Source organism: Colobus angolensis, unplaced genomic scaffold (genome assembly GCF_000951035.1).
Source record: "Colobus angolensis palliatus isolate OR3802 unplaced genomic scaffold, Cang.pa_1.0 Scaffold268, whole genome shotgun sequence".
NCBI classification, from domain to species: Eukaryota; Metazoa; Chordata; class Mammalia; order Primates; family Cercopithecidae; genus Colobus; species Colobus angolensis.
The window spans coordinates 3,825,399-3,851,685 of record NW_012115910.1 but is presented as its reverse complement, the minus strand read 5'-3'; the positions used below and the strand labels follow the sequence as shown (position 1 = coordinate 3,851,685).

The 26,287-nt window shown below is 40.9% G+C and overlaps 1 protein-coding gene across 4 annotated transcripts in view; it reads right to left on the bottom strand.

Moving 5' to 3' along the window:
- COBL (cordon-bleu WH2 repeat protein) overlaps positions 1 to 26,287 on the bottom strand; it is a 208,826-nt gene that overhangs the window by 55,550 nt on the left and 126,989 nt on the right. For 2 of the 4 annotated variants that reach the window (XM_011947522.1, XM_011947523.1), the window contains exons 6-7: positions 13,970 to 14,108; positions 11,519 to 11,689 (exon numbers count right to left, since the gene is read on the bottom strand). In XM_011947522.1, the coding sequence (XP_011802912.1) occupies positions 11,519 to 11,689; positions 13,970 to 14,108 (310 nt within the window). The remainder of the gene's footprint in view (positions 1 to 11,518; positions 11,690 to 13,969; positions 14,109 to 26,287) is intronic. The other 2 variants (XM_011947524.1, XM_011947525.1) reach the window with 1 other exon arrangement.

The window sequence follows — 26,287 nt, the reverse complement described above, 5'->3', positions numbered from 1 at the left end:
AAAAAGAAACAGACATGGCTCATAAGGAGAAGAAATGACCTGCAATAAGGGATGGGTTCTGAGCTGAGTCAGAAATGAGAAACTTTCTGAAATGCAAGTGCTTTGGGAAAAAATGTTTCACCTAATTAATTTGTCTGATTCTTAGAAGGCTCTAATGCCAGCACAGTGACAAGTTACATGTAAATCTACAAAACTTGTTCATCAAATGGCCCTTGATTCTATCCAACATCTATCCGGCCATCTCTCATGAAGATCACTGGAGTATCATCAAAGATTGACCACTCACATCTTTGGCTAACTTTATGATCAAGTAAATTGGGAGTGCCATGTTCAAATTCTATCACCCCATGTAAGCTGACTTAGCCGTACTGCCTTTGTTTTCCCCCACCACATACCTCTGTCCCCTATTTTTAATCGAGTTTGATACACTTACTGCATCATATTTTTTGCCTCTTGAACCAATAATTCTATGAGCAGTATCACTTTCCCCTGTTCCAAGGATTTGCCTAGAGATTTTCTGTGCCCATCTTTCTTCAGCATAATAGCTACTTCTTACATAAATGCTTATTGCTGTAATTATATACAATCTTCTACAATCTTTAAGTCTGGGACATAAATCCTAATGCTTTCCCCAACATTCAGGTAAACATTACCTTTTCTTGTTTAGACTTTCCCCACTTAATGATTTGAGGTCAAATGACTGCTACTTATCAGACAAAAGTCCTTTATTTCAATTAAAAAAAAAAGGCCCTTTCTAACTTGTTCTATGCTTCATTGTGAGTAATTTCTGTAACTTTCTGGTTTTTTCACCAATACACAGCACTTACATATAGCTTTGACTTATATTTCTTTATTATTAATACCAATGTAAGCTGTGATAATTCCTTCATTAGTCATAGCTAACATTTTCATTGTGATCAGCCTGGCAACAGTCCTACATGTCAGGAATACTTACTGATTCTTTTTTTTTTTTTTTAACTTTGAGCAATAACATTTAAAAACATCTTTTAGAGAGAAACATGACAAGCTTCAAATGCATCTGCATAATAAAAGTTAATCAAAGCAAGCAAGAACTAGTTGTCTTTTTATCTAAACCTTGAATTTTAACATATGACTATTTTTACCTACTCTGCCTGTCTTGGGACAATGCAGCTGAGGTGACCGGCTCTTCGTAACTGGGTGAGTTTGTGCCACTGCAGAGGGATCTCACACTCAAAGAGGAGCCGGCAGCACTTCTGCACAGATGTGGTGGTCACACCCTCTGGCATCTTTATCACATGTACAACCCTTGGGACTAGTACTTATCAAATGGAACCATCTTTACTTCTTTTCATGTGCCTGGGGAGCCACAGGTAGTAAAATCTAAGGCCAGAGGTCATGTGCTTGTTATTCACTCTTATAGCCCACAAAACTGGTGTAATACCTAGCATCCGGTAAGTACTGTGTTACTGTTTAGCGAATAAATGGGTGAAGAAATGAACAGAATAATGCATAGAATAGAATAATGAAGAGAATCATAATACAGAATAATGAATAGAACACTCTTCTTCTCCCGCTTTTTTCTTTTTAGTGAACTATGTAAAATGGCGAAGTACACAGTATTGGGAAAACCTCAAAAACACAAAAACATTGGGTCCTATGTATCACTGAATGGATAGCATATTTAAGGTGTGAGTTCCTACTATTTTATAGTTCATGTTTTTAGGCACTTAGTTTTATCAGGTAGACAGAAAGTTTCAGTTCTATCCAAATTGACTATACTGGTCAATTTATCGACACAATCTAGTTTTACGAAAAATGGGCAATAAAATCTGGAATTGAATATCCAATAAGAAAAATATGAGTTAATAATGAATTAAAATAAAGCAGAGTTCTTCACAGGAACACTTCCAAGTATCAGTGAATTTCAGACAGGGGAATATTATCAACCTAAAATTTGCATATAAAAGTCTTCACCTCCTTCAAAAAAACATGAACCTCAGTCAAACAAATCTCTGTTATTATGCATTTATATGTAAATCCCAAAGGAAGAAAATTGTGGGTGTACAATGAGCCCTTTCATCCTGAAAGGAGGAAGAACAACAGGAAAATCAGAGCCAGGGCAGAAGAGACACTGGGACAGGTCCGAGGTCAGGAAGAGGCCCGTCCATCAGAAGCGCTTGGCCTGAGTAGGGAATGACGCACAGCAATAAACTGTGGGGGAAAATAAATGGCAAAATGTGAACGCACACTTGCGGTGAAATAAATATTTGCCATTATCATTCATCTTCCAGCCCCTGGAGATTTAACACTGCATAGCAAGCGTTCTATCAGCCAAAGCATATTGTTATTGTTTTCTTCCTTTCCATTTAGTCTTTTTGTATGCCAGTTGTGGAAAGGGCTTATTGATCCAAGAGATACAATTCTGTCTCCTGTAAGAACCATATCATAAGCATTACTTCCCTTATGGTTGGTCTTTCAGGTTGTCACATAAAATGATTTGCATCTGATATGAAACCTAAGGTCCTTACAAGCAGAGACACGAAGCAGCTAGTAGGCAAAAGTCATGTATTTCTTACCTCTTGAAAAAAAGTCTAAGTTACTTGTAAAACTCCAGAGGAAAACAGATAATATGGCTTTGTGATGCCCTCAGTTGCAGATCAGTATATCCCATCTTGATAACGGTGACACTGGGCAGGCCCCACATATAAACTTAGAGAATACTGGTTGATTTACTGAATTGGAGATGGACATCTACTGCAAGTACCTGTGGAGCAAACTCCTGAGTGCTGCTGTTTTTTCTAGTGGGAGACTGACCTGCGGTGCAAAGGGCTATTACATGAGAGTAGCTTTAAATCTCGGAAGGCCTTGGGAGAGAGGGATTAAAATAAAGAAGGGTCATGCCTGAGTGCACATTATCACCCAAAACCTCCTAAGACAAACAGTTTAGAAGACTATTGTCATAAGGGAATGCCTGAGTCAGAATCCCTATTTACTTCTTAACTAGTAAAACAAGGTAATGATATTTAATAACAACTTCAAACCATTCTTGAAATACCAAGATGTTTATGCCTTATTTCTGGGAAGGACTTAAATTTACATAAACCCAAAAAGAAGTTCTTAAACATGGTTTTTATGCCTAACCTGAGTTCATGCTACAAGTTAAAGCTCCAGGAAACAAGATACAGTTGTGTTGATTTGCATCAGCTTAGGGCTTCAGCACTGACTCATGAAAATCAAAGAAATCTGTTCTCAGGTTTCTTAACTAAATAATTTTACTTCTTTTCACTATTTCTATTCATATTTGTTACTACTTTGGAGTGGTATGTTGGTAAATGGTTACTAACCAGCTCTTTGGAGGAAAAAGTTATAAATAGTTATAATCAGTTTTACTTATATAAAGGATAAGTAGCACAAAATTTATAAGTAATAAAATGCACAATACTATTTTTTATGAATTCTGTATTACCAGTTGATTCTCATAGAATGCTTTCATTAATTTTTCCTAGATTCTTTAATCTGTAGCCAGTCAATTATTACTGTTAACAAACAAGTATAACTTCAACATGATGGCATCAGACAGTAAGATGAAAATAAAACCAGAAAGATGTATGTTGGAATTTTACTCATCTGTCAATCCCATGAATGACTTGGCTGAATTGATCATGGTTTTTGGAAAATGGAGGTACAATTCAATTTTTTCTGCTATTCACAATGTATTGGCTACAGATATGACATACTTTTCTATTTAACCTGCATTATTACATTTCCCAATCACTGTCTTACATCTAGACAATTAATAAGACCAATCAATACCTGATTTATAACATTTGCTAATTCCTATGCTATAAATAGTTTCTCAATGGTTGATTTCCGCTATTGACATCAGTCACTGAATGCGGTGCTGGGAAGAGATGTGCAGTAGTGCACTGTGACATATTTTTACTATTCTATAGCATTGAATCCTACAGATCTGATATATGTAAACAACCTCAACAACATCGAAATAGTAATGAAATGTACTAAAATAATTAGGAAGTGATGAGTTTTTAGTATTTGATACCTCTGTTTTTAATATTATTTATTTAATTGTATGTCTGTATAATTTACTTTTTAATAGTGGGTCTGTTCAGCCATTGGTTTGCAAAATTCCTGAAATTTTAACAATCTGCTTTTATGAGCTGGCAAAGTGCTGTTCTGTTCCATTGAGTTGTCACTAAGTTCTTTAATTATCTCTCAAGTTAGGGACATTGTACCTTGTAAATCAAAGACTAAGAAGTAATTAGCAAAAAGAAATAGGCTCATAAGGTTTTTTTAAAAAAGCTATATATAGAGCTATTGTGATTCTCACTACTTCTAAGCTGCATCCAATCTGTAGTCTACGCTGGGTTGATTTAATGGCTTTCAAGGTACAATAATAACAGGCTAAAAGTTCAGTTCTGTATTTTTCTAATGTACTTTTGAGTAGGGACAGATTCTGCTCCCACAGTTGACGATTTCCTTCCATTTTATGAAAAGGCCCATTTGCTCCCGACCCACTTCCTGTTTTCCTGGATGCCATGCCTGTCCCGTGGCAGCAGGAACAGCTGTGTGGCTGGCTCTCCTGCCAGGGAAGGAAAGTGGCAAATAAACACCAGCCAAGGGCAAGAATGCTTCCCAGGGCTTGCTCTGAGCTCCACACCTGTAGTGTTTCACAGGTGATTCCCACGACAAACAGGACGCACAGAACTGTGGTTGTGTCACAAGCTTTAGAATTAACTGCTTTGTTTTGAAATAGGAAAAGTACTTAGTTTGGGCTCAAATTTGAGAATAAGGCATTAGGAGACTCTAATGAGGACTGGTCCCAACCTAAGGGGCATCAGCCAAATTCCTGTCCTGCCTTCTCCAGTTCCATGCCCTCTGCTCAAGCAGCACATGGCTGTTCACCAAGCCAGCAGCCCTTAGTGAGCATCTGGTCCCCAAATGTAGAGATAGGATTATAGCCACCAAATATTTCAAGCTGTGTCACAAGTATTTCTAGATTCGTAGCTCCTCTGCTGGATCACTTGCTTACAATATAAATCATTCTTATTATTATTTTTGCATTGATCAAACTCAAGATACTCTCTTCTAATTCAAAATAGATAGTTCATTCCTCTCATTTTATTTCCCTGTTTCAGAGTTTCCTTAAAGTTCTTTAGAATTGGACACTTGGTCACAAATTTAAAATCAATTAGCTAGAAATAGTATCCCTTGTGGGGGGGTCACTTAGAACAGGAGACAATGACCTATCTTTCCTTTATACCTTTTGATCTTTTGTCAATTACCCTGTAAATGTATGCCCAAGGAAAGGTTTATTTGCTCAAGCCTGTTGTAGAAAAATGTGTAAGAAAATGACAGTCACTGAATATTTTCATTTTAAAAATGTAAAGTAAATAGAGAATCTGTAATTTGAGCTCCATATGCATTGATCTTTAAATCTCCAAGGTCTGCTAATTGAAATAGATAATTCATAACTTGTTAATAGCCTAATTATAATCCACACTGCAAATCTTGTAAATAAACAATTCACTAAGGGAATAGGCTCCATTATGGTGATTCACAATGAAGGTTCAACTGAAATCAAATGTCGGCAGAAAGCAAGCTGATTAGAAAGTTATGAGGAAAAATCCATATGCACACAACTGTATTGGTTTAGACATGCACATAAAGCATCTGTGTACATGATTAGATATCTAAAGTGTAACGCAAATTCTTATTAACAAGAAAAAACATGATTAAAGACCACATACCAGGGAGCCATTCTTCCACTGTTCTTAAAACCATGCTGGGAAACATCAAACACACACCAAAATCCTACTAGTGATGCCCTTTGTGACATGCGGCTTTGAGAGGTTACATACCTTAATAGCCCTTCTCCTATATGTGTGGTATTTATCAACTCAGACTCTGCAAGTTGTCCTGACCATGACAGCCAGGAAGACATGGACAGCCTGGACCAGGCAACAGAAATCTCAGTTCTATACAAGGTGACAGCAGGGAGCACGAGTTTGTTCTTTGGCCACACACACCTTCACACTTGCCCTATATGTTGCCTTTAAAAAGGCTGCACTTTGTCCACTGTAAACTAACTCTGGAAGAGACAAGATTATGCTTTCTACAGCTGGAAGTAATTTCAAGTGAGATCCAGTATTCTTCAGATTCGTATGATGAACACACCTCTTACTACAAAGATTATCAAGAAAGCAGATGCCTTAGTTCCTGAACACTGAATAGGCATATTCTACTGCTAGGAGCATTTACAATAGCTCTTCTGCTCTGGAAAAGCAGAAAATGAGAAGTGTAGGTGGAGGCTAGATTTGAAGTGGCCAGTTCTGCACTGAAATCATCCCTCGAGGAGGACGGTTCTTTGGTGACTTTTGACTTTCTGATGCTTGGCCTTACTGTTTTTGAGCCAAATCACCCACTTGCTCTTCAACATTGGCTCACCATCCTCTCTGTACCTACTCATCACACATCCTTCATGCTCCAGACTAAAATCAAACTGAAGGCTGCAACCCATGTGTAGTGCACACTGCTGGCTGTTCACATAGCATACATCACCCATACTTCCAAGTTAACAGAACTCCAGCATTGACCAGTGACTTCCACGTACCTCAGAGAAAGCTGACCCCATCCACATCTGCCAGATGGGCCTGGCTCATCTAAGGTCATTCCATTCTTGCCAAAGAATTGGCTCAGTGTATTACTCAACTGTAGTCAATGAAACATGAGAGGAACTCTTTAGTGTGTGTGTGGGGGTGTTCTGGGAAAGGTTTCCTTTCTCCTACAAAACTATTAAAAGAGTTACAGTCTGTCTTCCTCTTATGAAAATTCTAGTGTCTGGATATGATACTTGGAACAGCCACAGACCCGTTGCTCCCAGTCTTAGGGGAAAGCCGACCCCAAATATGATATAGAGAAGAATTGGGAAGAACCAAGACCCTTAATGACAACCTGGGCTTCAGATTCAACTAACATTGAATGCTACTCCACTCTGGGGTTCCTGTTCCATGAGATAACACATTCCTTAACTGTTGAAGTAGATTTGAGATGGGTTTTGCTTACTTGAAACTTGTTTGAGTTATCTATTGCTGCAGAACAAATTATCCCAAAATTTAGAGGCTTAAAACAATAAGCATCGACTATTCCATAGTTTCTGTGAGTCTAGAATCTGAGCATGGCTTTGCTGGGTGCCTCTGACTCATGGCCTCTCACCAGGCTACAATCCAGGTGCCAATCAGGGCTATGGTCTCATCTGTAGGCTCTACTGGGGACAGATCTGCCCCCAATTCACTCAAGTGGCTGTTGGCAGGTTTCTAGGCTCATGATCAGTGGACAAAGGGCCTGAGTTCCTCACTGCCTGTTGGCTGAAGTCTCCATCAACTCCTTGCCATATGGGTCTCCACAGAGCAGCTCACAGCATGGTGGCTGGCTTTCCTCAGAATAAGCAAGTGAGAGAGGGTGCCCAAGATGGAGACCACAGTCCCTTTCAACCCTAAACTTGGATGTAAGAAGTGACATCCCACTACCTTTGCCATATTCTATTCCTTAGATAGGAGTCACTAAGTACAGTGCGCATTTATGGCAGGAGACTACAAGAGGCTAGGAGGTGAACACAGGAGGTGGGAATCACTGAGAGCCACTTCAGAGAGGCCAACACACAACTGAAGGCATCCCAGAAGCAAGGCCAGACCCAGAAACCACTCAAGAAGAAACCAAGGCTGGATGCTGAAATCCACGGAGATCTTCACATCTTTCTCAAGTGTAACTGCAACAGGCCTTTGATGCAGTGTTAACTCTTTTGAGGGGTGTCCTATAGACAGACCTAAAATGCTGGGTACTAGATGCTCTTTAGCCTGGAAAACATGTTTAATGAAGCTGAACAGAATAGCATATTCCACCATAATTTGATACCTACAATTCACATGGTGAGATAAATTCTGGTATATTTCTTTAGTAAATTTATGCTATGTGTCAGGCACCAATCTGAAGGACGGATACAAATATGGATAAAACAGTTAAGCCTCCAAGTATCAACAGCTCGAACTAGTAGAGGAGGCACATAACAGGTGTGTGTAATATGGTATGGTGAGTACGGTAAAGGACAAATGCCTAGAGGGTAGTGGGAGGAATTCCCACTGGAGGGAGTGAGAGGCTTGCCAGAGATAGGTACCTGAGATGGCCACAGGGCGTGCACAGAGAACTTGCCCTGTGCAGCTGTGGCTTGAGCAGGTAGGGAGCTGAGAGCAACCTGCACATGGGCTCAGTGAGCTGCAGAGCTGGCTGCCAAGAGGTGGCCTCTTACAGTCACATACACCCGGGCAGGTGGTTGCTCCACCTCTTCTGAACTCTTGATACAAACCATGTATTTGTTCACAAGAGTTCAGAAGCCCCACACATAAGTGGCACTGAACATCTGAGCACACAGTCTTCTCCATTTGGCCTTTGTTCCAGGTAAATGTGGTTTTCATGACCGAGTATCAAGTACTAACAACAGTTTCAGCATCAAAATGGGAGTGAGGGCTTCGTGCTTGGGCTGAGTTCCAGGCAGGCTGGCAGGAGGCTGGCTGTGGAAGAGAGGCTGGCAGTAGCCTATTGAGACCCCAGCAAAGTCATCAGGCCTGTGAGTGGGTCAAGATCTTACAGAGGTCAGAGAGGAGACAGGGGAATGGCTGGAACAGAATGGCTCAGAGTTGAAGAGATAAAATAAAGGGTGAAGTTGTATAGGACCTATTTATGTCTTCTCCTCGTCTTCTTAAATCTGCACACAAATCCATTATCCATTAGCTTTTTGAATCTTTTTATCTTATGAAGGTTAGTGGACACTAGTTTTCAAAAAAGTGTATTTCCCCTTTTTAACAGCCTAAGAGGAGTATACCATCTGCTGTAGAAATCACAATGGAGGTGAAAGCCACAGTGTCCCCTGGGAGTCTCTGCAGCAGCAGGAGAGAAGTACAGGGTGATGGATGAAGCACACATTGAGAGTCCGAGATCCCATAAAGAGAAACCCCTCTATACTGCTTATGGTGGTAAGGTCTCCTGCCTCAGTTTCCCCATGGTGACTGTGCATACCCTACGAAGCAGTGAGAGAGCTTCTGTGAGATGCCTGGTGGACCGACTAGGCCTCGTAGGTACTCAGGGTAAGCTCCCCTATAAACACAGTGTTTGTTATGTGAGGAACATAGTTTTAAAACTGAACTCAAGAGGAGATAGGCAAGTGCTTATAGCTGGCATTAAAACGTCTCCACTGAGCTTCCACACAGCCAAAAACAGCCAGAAGTTTGCTCAGGAGCGCAGGGGTGAACATGGGCCACAGGGACGCACATTCACACCCAGCACTCAGGTGCCAAAAGCCTGTGCCTCGCTGGGGATGGGTGGAAGGATCACCCAAATTTCAACATTTGGTAAAAAGATACAACACATGAAAAGAAAAGATTCATTTTCCTTAACTTTTTTAAGTCCTGAAGGCAAGTTGCATTCTGCCTGCTTGGGCGGGGAATCCTGGTTTGTAAAGCCATAAACAATGAGCAGGCTGGTTCTGCTAATTAGCAACATAAAAGCTCGGAGGTGGATGCTGGAACTTGTGGTGCGCCGGCAGCCAAGAGCGCGGGCTGGAGCGGAGCAGCAGAGGGAGGGGAGACTCTGAGTCCCAAGAAGGGCAAGGCGCCCGGCTGGTCTGCAGGGGAGGGGGAGATGAAATTGGTGTACTCCATCTGACGCCTCCTTCGGCCTCCCTGTCCCAAACTCCTCTTCCCCGTACTCCATTGCTGTGGGTGTGACGGGGAAGAGGAGGCAGAAGGCGAATTATGATGCTGAGGGCAAAGGAAGCCCCAGGTGCATGGACCTGCGGGAATGAACTAGTATGGAGCTGGCAGAGGGCACAGGGAGGAAATAGAGCCACAAGGCAAGATGAAGGTGAGTCTGGTCTTCTCTTTGCCACTTCGCTCTCCTTCCGGCTCAGACCTGTCCGAAGGTCTAAGGGCAGCGGGTGGGGAGGTTCCACAGCTCTGCAGAGATGCAGGATGAAGCCTGATGCCTCAAGCCTGCCGCAGCCTTGGTCAGTACCCCTCCCACATCTTGTCGGCACATTGTCCCAGCAGATACTGCACCTGCACAGTGAGTGCCCCCAACACACAGGGAACCCAGGAGGAAGCGAGGGTCTGCAAGTTTGCACCCAGCTATTTTTAGCTTTCATCCAGCTATTTTTCCCTCACTTTTTCCCACAGGGAGGAGATTCTGTAGGTGAGGGCATCGGCCGCAGGAGAGAGCACCGACTCTCATGGCCTTGGTGTGTGGGGCTTAAAACCCACTGTCTTCGGAGATGAAATGGCTCTGGAGCCATCCACGCCATGGCTGCTGTCTTTCTGACTGATAAGCCTAACTAACCCTTCCTTTCTGAATGCCCTAAAAAATTCATTTGCATTCGGAAGCATGTTGAATGTCAAGATGATCAAACATATTTTAAGGGTGGAAAAGAGGTACTTGTGAAGAAAGATAAAATGAATCAGGATTATTATGCCTAGAGAAATTCGATAAGTAATCCAACAATTATCTTCTTTACCCAGAAGCTGGCAGGCAGCTTTCATCATTTCGAAAGAAGACAGAAAAAGATAAAGCGGTCCAGTGGCAAAAAAAGTTATGAACTTCCTAACCAGAAGGCTGTGCACACTCATGTGGGCACCAGCAGGGCTCCCGACTGCATGCACAGTGACATTGTGCTGCTCCGTGTACACAGCCCAGGATGGTGCTTGCTTTATCAGGAAGTGTCGCCGCACAGCTAAGACATACTGAAGCGGTCCAAACGCAGGCCCAATATGACCATAATGCCATGGAGTATAGAGAGTAAGTGTATAAAACTATGCCTGTCTGGAGGTGGGAATGCTATCCCTACTTTTTAAAGTCCAAAAGAACCCCAGGAAACAAGGAGAGCCTCATCTCAAACAGGGTGTGCCAGGAAACAGAAGCAAAGCAGGAGTTTCATTCTGGCTATTAGTACACTCAAAGTGACCTGCTTCCCCTTCTCATACCTCAGTTTCCTTTTCCATAGACAAGCAGTACTCATGCTTGGCCGCTGGCCACAGAGTTCCAAGGCTACCTTACGAAGGACGTCTCCCCAGCTCTCCAGTGCGACCTCTGCAGGTGTGCCCACAGCCTGCCTGAGTCAGCCCACCATCCAGATCACATGACGGCTGTGCCGGACAGCTGTCTCTCTCTACAGACACTCTGAGGTTCATTCTAGTATCAGAACACTGGCTCCTAGCTGACATCCCTACAACCACAAGGTGTGTGTTTAGCTGAAGTCTGACCACAGATAGGCATGATTTCCTGGTTAAATTCTCCAGAGTGCGTTCTCTGTGAAATCAGACACACTGCATTCAGCATTGGGAAACAAGAGCTGAGAAGGAAAGGCACACACATCCAAAGACAAGGATGGAAAATCTGGAAACCCAGCCCTGACATCATAGTGCTGAGAGAAATGAACAGTCAACACAGTCAGAATGAAGCAAGAGGAACATACGTTTGGGTCTCTGGTCTGAGGCCTCGGAACCAGTGCCTTCCCCGGGAAAGCTGAGAGGCTCCACCACATCTGAGTCAGGAGGTGGGTAGGGCGGGGGTGGGGGGAGCACTAACTGGGGTGGACCCCGAGCAGTGCCTCTGGGAGGCTTTTGTGGCACCTGCCGTCCACCACCTATACGGAATCAACAGGGAGTTACTTCAGCAGGTTAAGCTAAGCCATCACTCACCAGGCACCAAATCCAACCTCACTGGGAACCAGATCCAGCTGCACTCAACACCAGATCCAGCCACACCTAACACCGGATCCAGTCTTATCCAGCACCTAATCCATTCTCATCTGGCACCAACCACATCCAGCCACACTCACACTTTAACATTTTACATACGTGGTGTTCTATCATTGGAGCAGTTTGGAAAGACATGCCTGGTTGCAATTTCTTTTTAACAGACACAACTACATAAATGCTGGGCTTGAAAACTATCCTTCAACACCCCCTAAAGAGCTTTGTCAAGTTTAAAGGAACTCCTTTTATTCATGTTAGTCTTTTTCAGGTTCATAGATCTGTTTTTAGCCTATTCTTGTTGCTTTTCTAGAGTCACTGACCTACTCTGGCTAGATGAAGCATTCATTTAACTTATCTCCTGAATCCATTTATACTTTTCAACCCCTTTGGTTGTTTAGGGTAACAGTTCTCCAAGTTTGTTTTGAAGAATGTCCTGAGTTGTAGAGAGGGTGGGGATGTTGTGTCCCAAGCACATGGGACACAAGGACTCAGGCCTCCAGGACGGAGTCAGGGGGTCCTGCCCTGGGTTGAAGTGACTGGCCTAGGGATCAGCGTGACCCAAACACATACCGCCGTTTACAGTGGATGCCACTTAAGATTTAAACCAGGGGCTTTTGTCCCTTTACAAAAAATGGGGAGAGAGCTTGGAAGGGAGAAGGGGGGGCTCTTCATGAAATAGGAGAAAACCGGTTTATTTTAATGATCTGCTGACAATGTTTTCTTTCAATCCTTTGGGAAAGGGGATGAGGAGACATGCAATACAGGTTACTGCTTCTTAGGGTAACTGACTCCCAGGCTGAAATGCTAACACATTAAAAGCGGGGAACTGACTAAGGGGAAAGACGCTGACAAACTGCCATGGAGCTCTCACTAAAGGTCCAGAAACTGCCAAGGCAGTCACTTATCCTGGGCGGACTTTCCCTCGTGCAGCTGCAGACCTTAGGGCAAAGGCACAATGCGCGGCTGCCTGGGTGTGCTAAAGGGCATGGTGAGTGGCCTGTGAGTGCTGGTGGCTTCGGCATGAGCACTGACACATGCCATTCTCGGGGCTCTCAGGAGGGTGTGACTCCTAGGCTGCCATTTTCCAGCCACTCTCTGAAAGAGCCATTTTTGTTCCTACATAAGTGAAATAACCAATGCTGAATGATTTAAAAATAAAATGAACCGGCCGGGCGCGGTGGCTCAAGCCTGTAATCCCAGCACTTTGGGAGGCCGAGACGGGTGGATCATGAGGTCAGGAGATCGAGACCATCCTGGCTAACACTGTGAAACCCCGTCTCTACTAAAAAATACAAAAAACTAGCCGGGCGAGGTGGCGGGCGCCTGTAGTCCCAGCTACTCGGGAGGCTGAGGCAGGAGAATGGCATAAACCCGGGAGGCGGAGCTTGCAGTGAGCTGAGATCTGGCCACTGCACTCCAGCCTGGGCAACAGAGCGAGACTCCGTCTTAAATAATTAAATAAATACATAAATAAATAAATAAATAAATAAATAAATAGATAAATAAATAAATAAATAAATAAAATGAACCCCTGACTCCCCTGGACCTGGAGAGTGCCATCATTCAGCTTCTCTCCACAGGGGTGGGTGATGATGATCTAATAGGTCTCTTTCTGCCCACAGATAGTATGAGTCCATCTTCTTTCCTCTGGGCTCTCTTTTTCTCAAAGAAGATCAGGGTCTTTGCTAAATGTGTATCAGGAAATATAAGTGGAGATCAATTTCAAACAGGATGGCCTAAAAATTACTGAGCTGATGTCAACTTGTCTATATATCACCTGTGGCCTCAGATCTCTTTGAAATGCCAGATGTCCTTCAAAGCAGCTTCCACGATGTCACCTTAGGAACTTCTCCTTTTGTCATCAGTGACACATCACACACTCACACTCACAGGCTTTCCATTTTCACCCTCTCCGGGCTCCGACAACCGTTTCCCCATTTCCACCATCCCCCACCTCCTAAATACTCACATAATGTCCACGAAATACTGCTAGTAAGATATGAAGTGAACTTGCAATTATTTCTTTCCAGCCCTTCTTTCTTTAGCATTAATATTTTTTGGGTTAATGCCATTATGGATGAGGCCACTGCAGGAATTCACATCAGAGGTGACATTCTAGGACACAGCAAGCATCCCCGCATGCAGACGGCAGGCCAAGCCTCACTCACCCATTGTGCTCTTCCTGTTCTCCTCCTTATCTTCAGTGCGGCTGGGGATCAGGGGACTTGGTGGTGGTGGCTGTGGTGGAGGGGGAGCTGGCGCTCGCCGCTTCTTCTTCTGTAAATCAATCTGTGACCCTAGAGATATCTACGAAGTATAAAGAAAGAAAGGCAGGCAGTGTCAGGGTGACTGTGCTGGGGCAGGACCTGCATGCGGAAGGTGGTACTCCAAGAAGGTTGTTAGATGGCCAGTTCCCTTTCCAGGTCCTCCCATGCAGGCAGGGGAGGTTGTGATGCGAGAGACCAGCGGATGTCCAAGGAGTGGCCTGGAGGTAGCACAGTGTTGCTCATAGACACCCCAAAGACCCCTATGAGCAGGGAGCTCATATTTTCCAGGGACTCCAGGCAAGTCTGGAGAGTTGGTAAACTTCCCTGTCACACAAGAGAAGGAGACCCACAGCCCTTCATTAAATGTAAGAAGAACAATTCCCTCCGGAACAGGATGGGCTGCCGTGAATTGTGATCACACAGAGGAAGAGCTGATGGGTTCAGCTCAGACCTCACCCTGACCTGACTTAGGTTTGCTTCCCTGACTGCATGTTCATGTTCCAGAGCAGCCACAGCCAAGACTATCTAATGGTCTACAGGTGGACACATCTTGATCCAGAATCGCAACGAAGTTTTTTAGTATATGGGACATTAGATCAGTGTATGGACATTAGCCCCCCAACCACAGCAGAAATCCATCTCCTGCTCACAGCCTTCAACAGTGAAAGACACACAGCTTCTAAAGCCAGCTCATGAATACTGGGCAGGTCTAATTGCTGAACGTGAAATCTGTTTTGTCTGTAAAACTGAATCCACTAATTCCATTTCTTTGTTTCCGAAGGACTACATAATCCTACTCTCCTCTCCTCATTAGGGTGAAAGTTTTTATTCATTCACTCTCATTGATTAAATTTCATTTAAAGGACATTGTGTGTAGAGCAGTGCTGAGTATATGCAAAGAATGGGCTGAGCATGGTGGTGGGCACTTGTAGTCCCAGCTACTCAGGAGGCTGATGCAGGAGAGTTGCTTGAACCTGGGAAGCGGAGATTGCAGTGAGCCGAGATCACACCACTGCACTCCAGCCTGGGTGATGGAGCAAGACTGTGTCTCAGAAAAAAGAAAAGAAAACAAAAAAAAAAGAATGAATCTGATGAATATCATATGATGAGAGCTGTCCTGCTCTGGAGCAGCTCAGAGCCAAGTCTGCACCTCCAGTCTAAGTACTTCCTGGCCTTCCAAGGGCCCGTCACAGGAATGGTGTCTGCAACACCCCGCGTCTGCCACTGCAACTCTGACCTTGGTGCTCTCTGGTTTATTAACTCATGCTTGCACCATGTATACCACGTATACAGGAGACAGAAAGGGGGAGAGAGACAATGGGGGGGGGGAGAGAGCGAGAGAGAGAGAGAGAGAGAGAGTGTGTGTGTGTGTGTGTGTGTGTGTGTGTGTGTGTGTGTGTGTGTGTAAAAAGTATCCTTTTAGGCTGGGTGCGCTGGCTCACGCCTGTAATCCCAGCACTTTGGGAGGCCGAGGCGGGTGGCTCATGAGGTCAGGAGATCAAGACCATCCTGGCCAACATGGTGAAACCCCGACTCTACTAAAAATACAAAAAAAAAGAAAAAAAATTAGCCGGGCATGGTGACAGGCACCTATAGTCTCAGTTATTCGGGAGGCTGAGGCAGGAGAATGGCGTGAACCCAGGAGGCAGAGGTTGCAGTGAGCTGAGATCGCGCCACTGCACTGCAGCCTGGGCAACTGAGCAAGACTCCATCTCAAAAAAAAAAAAAAGTCTCCTTTTAGTTTTTATGAGTAATACACATTTATTGCCAAAAAAAGTTAAAAAATATGTATAAAAGGAAGAACATAATCACTTTATTAATACTCAAACTACTAACAATTGGCATGCTTTTCTAGTCTACTTTTTCTTCTAAAAATAATTTTTTCTTTTCTGTTACAGTATAACCTCCTATACCTCTAAAATTCTGTAATAAATTTTACATAAAACATGGACATAACAGAAAGTAAATAACCCCACAAAGCTGAGTCAAAAAACAAGCAATTTCTTGTCCACCACCCTCTCTCCAGCAGTAACCACTTCACACTTTTTTTTTTGTTATTTATTCCATTTTTCTAAATAAGAAGCTTATTGTACTGTTTCTTGATTTTTCCATGTTAGGTATTAGCGTCCTACTCCAGAAGACGAGGATTTGATTCTTTGAGAGACACACAGACACACACACACAGACTCACACTTTTCCTCTCCATTTTCCAAAAAATTATAGCAAAAGATTTAAATTAATATTTACTATTTAGTTATACATATTTAGCTATAGTAGACATCAAAATTATGAAAAATAGAAGTTCTCTTCAGCAGGAATTTTCTCCTGCTGAGATGTATAATGTATATCATAATTAAAATTTCTAAACTACCTTTTTGTTTTCCCTGAACTTGATAACTGATTTGTTTTCTAGCTTCTTTTCTTTTTTTTTTATTGTTATACTTTAAGTTCTAGGGTACATGTGTATATCTTAATTGCATTTCCTGGAAATTCCCTTTCCCTCAATTCAGTTCTGATCCTTGTTTTCTGGATATTCCGCCTGTTTTGTGTGGGGTTTTCTTTTCTTTTTTTTTTTGAGTCAGAGTCTCACTCTGTCGCCCAGGTTGAAGTGCAGTGGTGTGATCTCGGGTTCCAGTGATTTTCCTGCCTCAGCCTCCTGAGTAGCTGGGACTACAGGCACTGCCACCACGCCGGGCTAATTTTTGTATTTTTAGTGGAGATGGGGTTTTGCCATGTTGGCCAGGCTGGTCTTGAACTCCTGGGCTCCAGTGATCTGCCCGCCTCAGCCTCCCAAATTGATGGGATTACAGATGTGAGCCACTGTGCTGGGCCTCACCTATTTTTGTGTGTTTGTTTGTTTTTGTTTTTAATTCACTGTATCTTAGTGGCACCCAGTTTCCAGAAACTTTCTGACACAAGATGCATATGAGGAAGATTTTTGAGACCTTCAAAATGTAAGAATGTTTTTATTCTACTATACTGGACAGTGAGTATAGATGCCTACAGGAACCTACGATGAAAAGAACTGTCCCTCAAAATGCTAAGCCGTTACGCCACTGTCTCCTAGTTTGGAACTGCTCAGCTGAGACACCTGGATCCAGAGTGGGGCTCAATCTTCTGCATGGTATCTGCTTTTCCTCTGCAGGCTTAGGGGATTCTTTCTTACTCCTTCCTGCTCGGAAGTTTCATGATGGCAAGTGCTGGGAGGGGCTCTTTTCACTCATTGTCTGCGGCATTCACTGACCCCTGCAATCTGAATATCATTAATTCTGCAGAATTTGTTACTGTTATTCTTTTCAACTTTTCCTTTCCTGTGTTTCTTTTTCTCTGGGATTTCAATTAATTGAGCACTAAGGATTCTAATTCAATTGTCTTTTTTTCTTGAGTACTCTTGCCTAAATTTTTTCTGATTTTCCCCCTTTTCTTGGAAATTTTCTCCATTGTAAGACTCATGAGTTTTTAAATTTCTGTTACTGTTTTTATTTCTTTGAAATTTCCAAGAACCCCTTCTTGTTATGGATTTAAAATATAGCATCATGGTCTTGTTTCCTGGATACCATAGCTTCTCTTTCCTCTTGGAAACTATGCTTTGTATCTTTTTCAAGAACACATTTTAATTTCCATTTTCTTCAGCCATATGCATCACACTTTCCTCCAGGGTCCTTTCTGCTCTCTGTCTTGGCCTCTGTTTATCATATTTTGACTCTTCCTCAAATTCGTGGCTGATTGTTTATAATATGTGTGTTTCTGTGTCTAGGGTCTGTTCATACACTAACGGGATTCCCACTGGGGGATCTGGGCAGAAATGCAGTAGCTGAGAGATCCCCAGATATTCATACGTGCAGGACTGTCTGCTAGCTCGGCCATCATCCACACAGGGGAAGCCCCTGCCTGAGGGAAGTTAGGCCTTCCCGAGTGCCCTGGTGAGAAGGCCTTGAAGCTCTCCTGTGGCATGTGGGTTTTCGCTCATCCCTGTGTCGGTGCAGACTGGGTTGTGCCTGATGTCCTGGAGTCAGAGTCTCTTAGTTCTACCACTGCAGGGAGTGGCAGTGCAGACATCTGGTTGTGGTGGGCAGGGAGTGGTATGGAGGTCTTACTGTTTCACATGCAGGTGTTCAGCCATTCCTTCATTATCAACTCGTTCCGTGGTCATATGCGGAAAAACATGTGCCCCAAATTCCTGAGTTGTGCTAGGATCTGGCATCTTCTGCTGGGCCTCTTTCACCCAGCAGTCAAGTTTTAGGTTCTTCTGCTTTGCTAGGTATTTACCACAATCAGAATACACTGCAGGCTGGGCGCAGTGACCCACACCTGTAATCCCAGCACTCTGGGAGGCCGAGGCGGGTGGATCGCTTGAGGTGAGGAGTTTGAGACCAGTCTGGCCAACATGGCAAAACCTCGTCTCTACTGAATATATAAAAATTAGTCAGGTGTGGTGGTGGTCGCCTATAATCCCAAGCTACCCAGGAGGCTGAGGCAGGAGAATCATTTGAACCTGGGACGTGGAGGTTGCAGTGAGCTGAGATCATGCTACTGCATTCCAGCCTGGGCAACAGAGACTCTGTCTCAAAAACAACAACAACAACAACAACAAAAAAAAACAAAACACTGCAGTCCCAAAGTATCTACTGAAAACTGTCAGCAGCTGCCAATGCCTCTCTCCTATTTGTCACATTGAAGTAATACTTTTTTTTTTACTGGAGTTTCAGAGGGAGAGACATAGATTTGTTTTGTTAGCCATATATTTTCCCATAGTTTTTCAGCTTTATTAAGAAACAAACAAGTAAACATTGTGTGTGTATGGTATACAATTGATCTGATATACATATCTAGAGTGAAATAATCACATCAGCTAATTAACATATCTATCACTTCACATAATTACCATTTTCTTTTTTTTTCTTTGTGGTAAAAACACTTAATATCAACCCTCTTAGCAGAATTTCAAGTGTTTTTTAATGGCTGCCTAGTACTCCACAGAATTGATGAGCCATAATTAACTAAATTAGCTCCTTTGCCTTTAGCTAAATATTGAAATTATTTGGTTTTGGCAATAACAAATGAAACTTCTTAAAACGCTCTGTAAATTTTACCTTTTCCCCACATTTCTTTTTCTCTCTTTATTTTTTGAGTTTTTAATAAATCCATTTACTAAAACTCCTCAGGTACAGAGCACATAAAATTCAGTGAAGAGACAAGATTCTAAAATTGCTATCCCAATTTTAAGACTCCTTGTCATGAAGAAGTGATGTTGACTAGATGGCAGAAAAGGAAGCCCCACACCTCAGTTTCCCCACAAAGACATCAACTTAACAGCAATTTGTAATCCAGAAGCTTTTATGAGAACTCCAGAAACCAGTTAAGAAGGCACAGGACCATAGGCAAGTTTAATGCCAAGAATGGCTATGCTGAAATGGGTAAGAAAAGCCATTTCACCTCAACTGTGACAGCCCTTCCCCTAAGCCAGTACGGCTCAGTGTGTGCAGGAGAAAAAGCCCAATTCATGGCTTTTCCCTTGGGAAGAAAAGAGAAGAATGGAATGTACGTCTAACATTCCAGCTTTTCAGGGGGGCTGCCTGGGGGACTAGTTTATGTCTCGACTGACTGGGAGCACTGACGGGAAACTGGCACTCTGAATGCCTGGGAGCCACTGAGAAAAAAGGAGCTCAGAGGCTGGTTGCAACAGCGGAGATCTGCCAGTGCCACAGGCAGAGGCCAGCACAGCTCAATGCAATCAAGAGAAAGCACCCAGCTCACTGCTTATCCCTCGGGAGGAAATAAGTAAAAAAGTACATGCAATGTTCTGGATTTGTGGGGAGGCTTATTCAAGGGACTGGTTTCTGTCTCAGTTGACTAGGAATACAGACAAAACTGAAACACTTTGGATGGCTGAAGGTTTTAGAAAACTAGAGAGCTCAGAGGCTGGCCGCAGTGCCAGAAAATCTGCAGTACCATAGACAGATGCAAGAGAGAGCAAGAGATTACAAGCTCATAAAGAAGAAATCAGCAGACCTTCTAATTGGAAAATATACCAACAAGCCCAGGGAAGATGGATATCCAGAAAAGGGTTGAGAGGTCCCAAGAATCTCTAGCTGAGCTGACTGACGTGGTATTACACTGTAAGAAACCAGTCTGTAAAGGCTGGAAAAGGTGGCTATTTTTTCAAATGCACAAGTTACATTAAAAAATAACAAGGTACATGAAGAAACAGGGAAACATGGTCCAATTAAAGGAACAAAATAAATATCTAGAGAGAGAAATAACAAATAAATGGAAATCTATGGCCAGAAAAGACTTAAAAAAATTAAAGTTCAGTGCACCACAAGAGAATACTACAAGAGAGACAGCTAAACAAAATCAGCAAAGCTATGCATGAACAGAATCATATCAATAAAGAGATAGAAACTATAAAAAACAGAAGTTCTGAAGCTGAAAAATAAAATAACCGAACTAAAAAGTTCACTGGAGGAGTCCAGTAGCAGGCTGTATTAAGAAGAAGAGGAAATAATCAATGAACTAAAAGACAGGTCACTTGAAATTATTGAGTAAAGGAATAAAAAAGAAATAAAAAAAAATTCAAAAAGTGAACAGATTATGGGACAATGCCAAGGGGATGAAAATATGCATTATGGGGATCAGAGAAGAAGAGAGAAAGGGGAAGATAGCTGATCTGGAGAAATAATATCTGACAATTCTCCAAATTGAAGGAAGGAAATAGCCATACACAATTTTAAAAGCTCAAAGGACTCCAACTAGAATAAACCCAAAGAGGACCATACCACAGTTCATGAAAATCAAGCTATCAATAGTCAAAGTCAAAAAACGAAACTTGAAAACAGCAAGAGAAATTGGTTCATCACATACAAGGGAGTCTTATAATATTATCAGTAGGCTTCTCAGTAAAAACTTTACAAGGCAGAAGGGGGTGGAATGACATATTCAAAGTGCTAAAAATGGAGAAAAAAAACCCCACCTTCCAACCAAGAATACTTAAAAACTTGCAATCAAGAATAGTTTATCTCAGGGGTCTCCAACCCTGAGGCCACAGACCAGTACCAATCCATAGCTTGTTAGGAACCAGGCTGCACAGCAAAAGGTGAGTGGTAAGTGAACAAGCATTACTGCCCAAGGTCCACCTCACATCAGATGAACGGCCATGTTAGATTCTCTTAGGAGCACAAACCCTATTGTGAACTGTGCATGTATAGGATCTAGACTGTGCACTCCTTATGGGAATCTAATGTCTGATGATCTGAGGTGGAACAGTGTTATCCCAAAATCATCCCTGCCCCACTGGTCCATGGAAAAACTGTCTTCCACAAAACTGGTCCCTGGTGCCAAAAACGGTGGGGACTACTGCTTTATCTGGCAAAACTATATTTCAAAAGTGAAGTCGACTCATTCAAGAAAGCAATGTCCAGGCCAATGTCACAGAGCTTTCCCCTATGTTTCCTGCTAGTAGCTTTATAGTTGCAGGCCTTACATTTAACTTTTTAAAAACCATTTTAAGTAGATTTTTGTATATGGCATGAGATAAGGCTCCAATTTCATTCTTCCATATGTGGATATCAAACTTTCCTAACATCATTTATTGAAGAGACTGTTCTTTCTCCATTGTCTGTTCTTGATACCTTTGTCAAAAATCAATTGACCATAAACACTTGGGTTTATTTCTGGGCTTTCTGTACTGTTCCATTGGTTGCTATGTCTGTTTTTTTAGCCAGTACCATGCTGTAGTCAAAGCTATTGATTACAATAGCTTTACATTTCGAAATCAGGGAGTGTGACGCCTCCACCTTTGTTCTTTCTGCTCAAGATTTGGAGTCTTTTCTGGTTCCATAGTAATTTAAGAATTGTTTTTTCTATTTCTCTGAAAAAAGACATCGGAATTTTGATAAAAATTGCAATAAATTTATAGGATCACTTTGGGTAGTATGGACATTTTAACAATATTAATTATTTTAATCCATGAACATGAAATATCTTCCCATTTTTTGTGCCCTTTCCAATTTTTCAGCAATGCTGTATAGTTTTCAGTGTACAGATCTTTCACCTCCTTGTTTCAATTAACAAATACAAAAAGTCATAAATAGGAATGCATTAAACTAACTAGCTCCTGCATAGCAAAGAAAACAATGAACAGAGTGAAGAGACAATCCTTGGATTTGTTAGAAAATATTTGCAAACCATATAGCTGATAAAAGGCTAATATCCAAAATATGTAAGCAACTGAAACTCAATAGCAAAACTCTAAATAACTGAATTAAAAAGTGGGCAAACAATGTGAACAGACATTTTGTGAAAAAAAGGGATACAAATGACCAACATACATATGAAAAAATGCTCAACATTTCTAATCATATGAGAAATGCAAAGTAAAATCTACAGTGAAGTATCACTTCACACTTGTTAGAATGGCTATGATTTAAAAAAAGATGAATGAACCCTTGGTTAAAATGTAAATTAGTACAGCCATTTTGGAAAATAGGTTGAAGGTTCCTCAAAAAACTAAAAATAGAACTACCATGGGATCCAACCATCCCCACCTCTGAGTACTATCCAAAAAAATTGAAATCAGTACATCAAAAGACATCTACACTTCTATGTTCATTTCAACATTATTACCAATAGCCACAGCAGGGCTGTATGAGCCAAGTATCCCCACAGCAGGGCACAGTGGCTCACACCTGTAATCCCAGCACTTTGGGATCTCTTGAAGCCAGGTATGGTGGCATGTGCCTGTAATTTCAGCTACTCAGGAGGTTGAGTCAGGAGGATTGCCTGAGCTCAGGGACTGAAGGCTGCAGTAAGCCATGATGACATCACTGCATTTCAGCCTGGATGATGGCAAGAGGCCCTGTCACCAAAAAAAAAAAAAAAAAGAATATATATGCAAATGTTTTATGTTTACATAAGGAAAAACTAGAAAAAAAAAAAAAAAAAAAAGTATAGTCAAGATATGGAGTGACCCTGTGGCAATCAACAGATAAATGGATAAAGAAATTGTTTATATATATATAAAACATATATCTTATATATTTATATTACATATATATGTAATACCACACAGCCTTTAAAAAGAAGAAAATTCTGTGATTTGTGACATCATGGATGGAACTGGAGGACATTATGCTAAGTAAAATAAGACAGCACAAAAAGACAAATACTGTGGATGTTCTCACTTATATGTGGAATCTAAAACAGTTGATCTCATAGAAACATAACAGAAAGGGGGTAACCAGAAGCTGAGGAGTAGAGGGAGAGATAGGAAAAGAGGAGATATTGGTTAAAGGGTGCCAAGTTTCAGTTAAAATGGAGGAATAAGTTTCAGTGCCCTGCATGGTGAGCACGGTTAATAACAATGTGCTATATATCCCATAATTGCTTAAAGAATATAATTTTAATAATCTCACCACAAAAAATAAGTTAGTGAGGTAATATATATACCATAATTAGCTTGACTGAATATTTTGACAATGAGTACATAGATTAAAAATCACATTGTACCCCATAAATATATACAATTACAATTTATCAATTAAAAGTAAATAAATTTTAAAAATAAAGGAGAAATAAAGACCATGCTAGATAAATAAAAACTGATGAAGCTGATCACTTCCAGGCCTGTATTACAGGAATTGGTAAAGGAAGTCTGTCAAGTTGAAATGAAAGGACGCTAGTTAGCAACATGAGAGCATATGAATAAAGTTACTCTCTGATGGAGTAACTATATAGACAAATACATAATCCTGGAATATAATATGCTTACAATAGTGTGTAAATAATTTCTAATTCTGATACAGAATTTAAAAAATAAATGCGTAAAAATATAAGTATAAAACTATGTTAAAAAATACAAAGTATGAAAATATGTACTTTGTGGCATCAAAATATGATGTGTATAGGGTGAAATGCAAAGGAAAACAGCTTTTGTATGTTCCTGAAGTTAAATTGTTATCAATTTAAAATAGACTGTTATAAGATTTTTATGTAATCCTCCTTATAAACACAAAGAAAATACCTACAAAAGATGCACAGAAGAAATGAAAAGGAATCAAAGTATGTCTGTTCTCATGCTGCTAATTAATAAAGGCATACCAAAGAATTGCCAATTTATAAAGGAAGGAGGTTTAATTAACTCACAGTTCCACATGGGTGGGGAGGTCTCACAATCATGGTGGAAGGTGAATGAGGAGTAAAATGACGTCTTACATGGCGGCAGGCAAACACAGCATGTGCAGGGGAACTCCTCTTCCTAAAACCATCAGATCTCATGAGACTTATTCACTATCATGAGAACAGCAAGGGAAAGATCCACCACCATGATTCAATGACTTCCCATTGAGTCCCTTTCATGACATGTGGGAATTATGGGAGTGAAAATTGAAGATGAGATTTGAGTGGGGGACACAGCCAAACCATATTAGTATGTAACTACAAACGTCAACAAAATACAAAGGAGAGTACCAACAGAATAAACGAAAAACAAAACTACAAGATATACAGAAACCAATTAATGAAATAGTAATAAGTCCTTCTCCATTAGTAATTTCTTAAATGTAAATGGATTAAACTCCCCAATCAAAGTTTATAATCAAAATATTTAATCCATTAATGGCTGGATGGACTAAAACACAAGATCCAACTATATATTGTCTACAAAAGATTCACTGTGGATATAAGGACATAAATAGGCTAGAAGTAAAAGGAGGGAAAAAGATATTCCTTACAAATAGTAACTAAAAGAGTGAATATGGCCATAATTACATCAGATAAAATAGACTTCAAGTCAAAAACTGTCATGAAACAAAGAAGGAGCTTATATAGTGATAAACGATCTACTCACTAGGAAGGTATAACAACTATAAATATATGTGCATCTACCAGCAGTGTATTCAAATATATAAAGCAAACATTGACATAATTGAAAGTAGAAATAGAAACACAATTAAAGTAGGATATTTCAATGCTCCACTTTCAATAATGAATAGATTAACCAGAGAGAAGATCCATAGGTAATAGAGGACTTGAACAACAATATAGACCAGTGGGATCTAACAGATACCTATCTCTGTCTCTTTCTCTATCTCTATGTTATATAGAACATTCTCTAAGATAGATTACATTTAAAGTCACAAAAGAAGTCTTAACAAAATTAAAAAGATTAAAATCATATCAAGTATGTTTTCTGACTATAAATAACGGAATGAAGCTAGAAATCAATAGTAAAAGGAAAACTGAAAAAGTCACAAATATGTGCAAACTCAGTAATACAATCTTGAACAACCAAGGGTTCAAAGAAGAAATCACAAGGGTAGTCAGAAAATATATTGAGACAAATGAAAATAAAACCATAATATACCAAAACTCATGGGATTCAGGCAAAGCAATTCTAAGAGGAAAGCTTGTAATAATAAACACCTATATGAAAAACAAAGAAAGAGCTCATCAGCAATATGACTTTACCCTTCAGGAAACTAAAAGAACAAATTAAACTAAAATTTAATAGAAAGATTAAAGCAGAAATAAATGAAATAGAAAATAGAAAAAGAAAAATATAACAGAACTTTGGTTAAAATATTAACAGAATTTCAGTTTTTTTAAAAGATCAACAAAATTTACAACCCTTAGCTACACTAAGTAAAAAATAAGAGAAGACTCATATTTCAAAAATTAGAAACAAAAGAAGAGACATTACAAGTGATGCCACAGAAACAAAAAGGATCATAGGAGGCTATTGTGAATAATTACACACCAACCAATTGGATAATCTGGAAGAAATGGATAGATTTTTACAAACATATATCCTACTAAGACTGAGTTATAAAGAAATAAAAATTCTGGACATAACCTATAAGTAGTAAGGAAATAGAATCAGTAACCAAAAACCTTCCAACAAAGAAAAGCCCACAACCAGATGGCTTCAATGGAGAATTCTACCAAATACTTAAAGAACAAATACAAATTATTTTCAAAATCTTTCCAAACATTGATGAGGAAGAAGACTTCTAGACTCATTTTATGATGCCAGCAGGACCCTGACACCAAAAATAAGACAAAGATAGTACAAGAAAATTACAGACCAGTATCCCTGATGAAACATTGGTATAAAAATTGTCAACCAAGGGCGGAGCAAGATGGCCGAATAGGAACAGCTCCAGTCTCCAACTCCCAGCGCGAAGGACACAGAAGACCGGTGATTTCTGCATTTTGAACTGA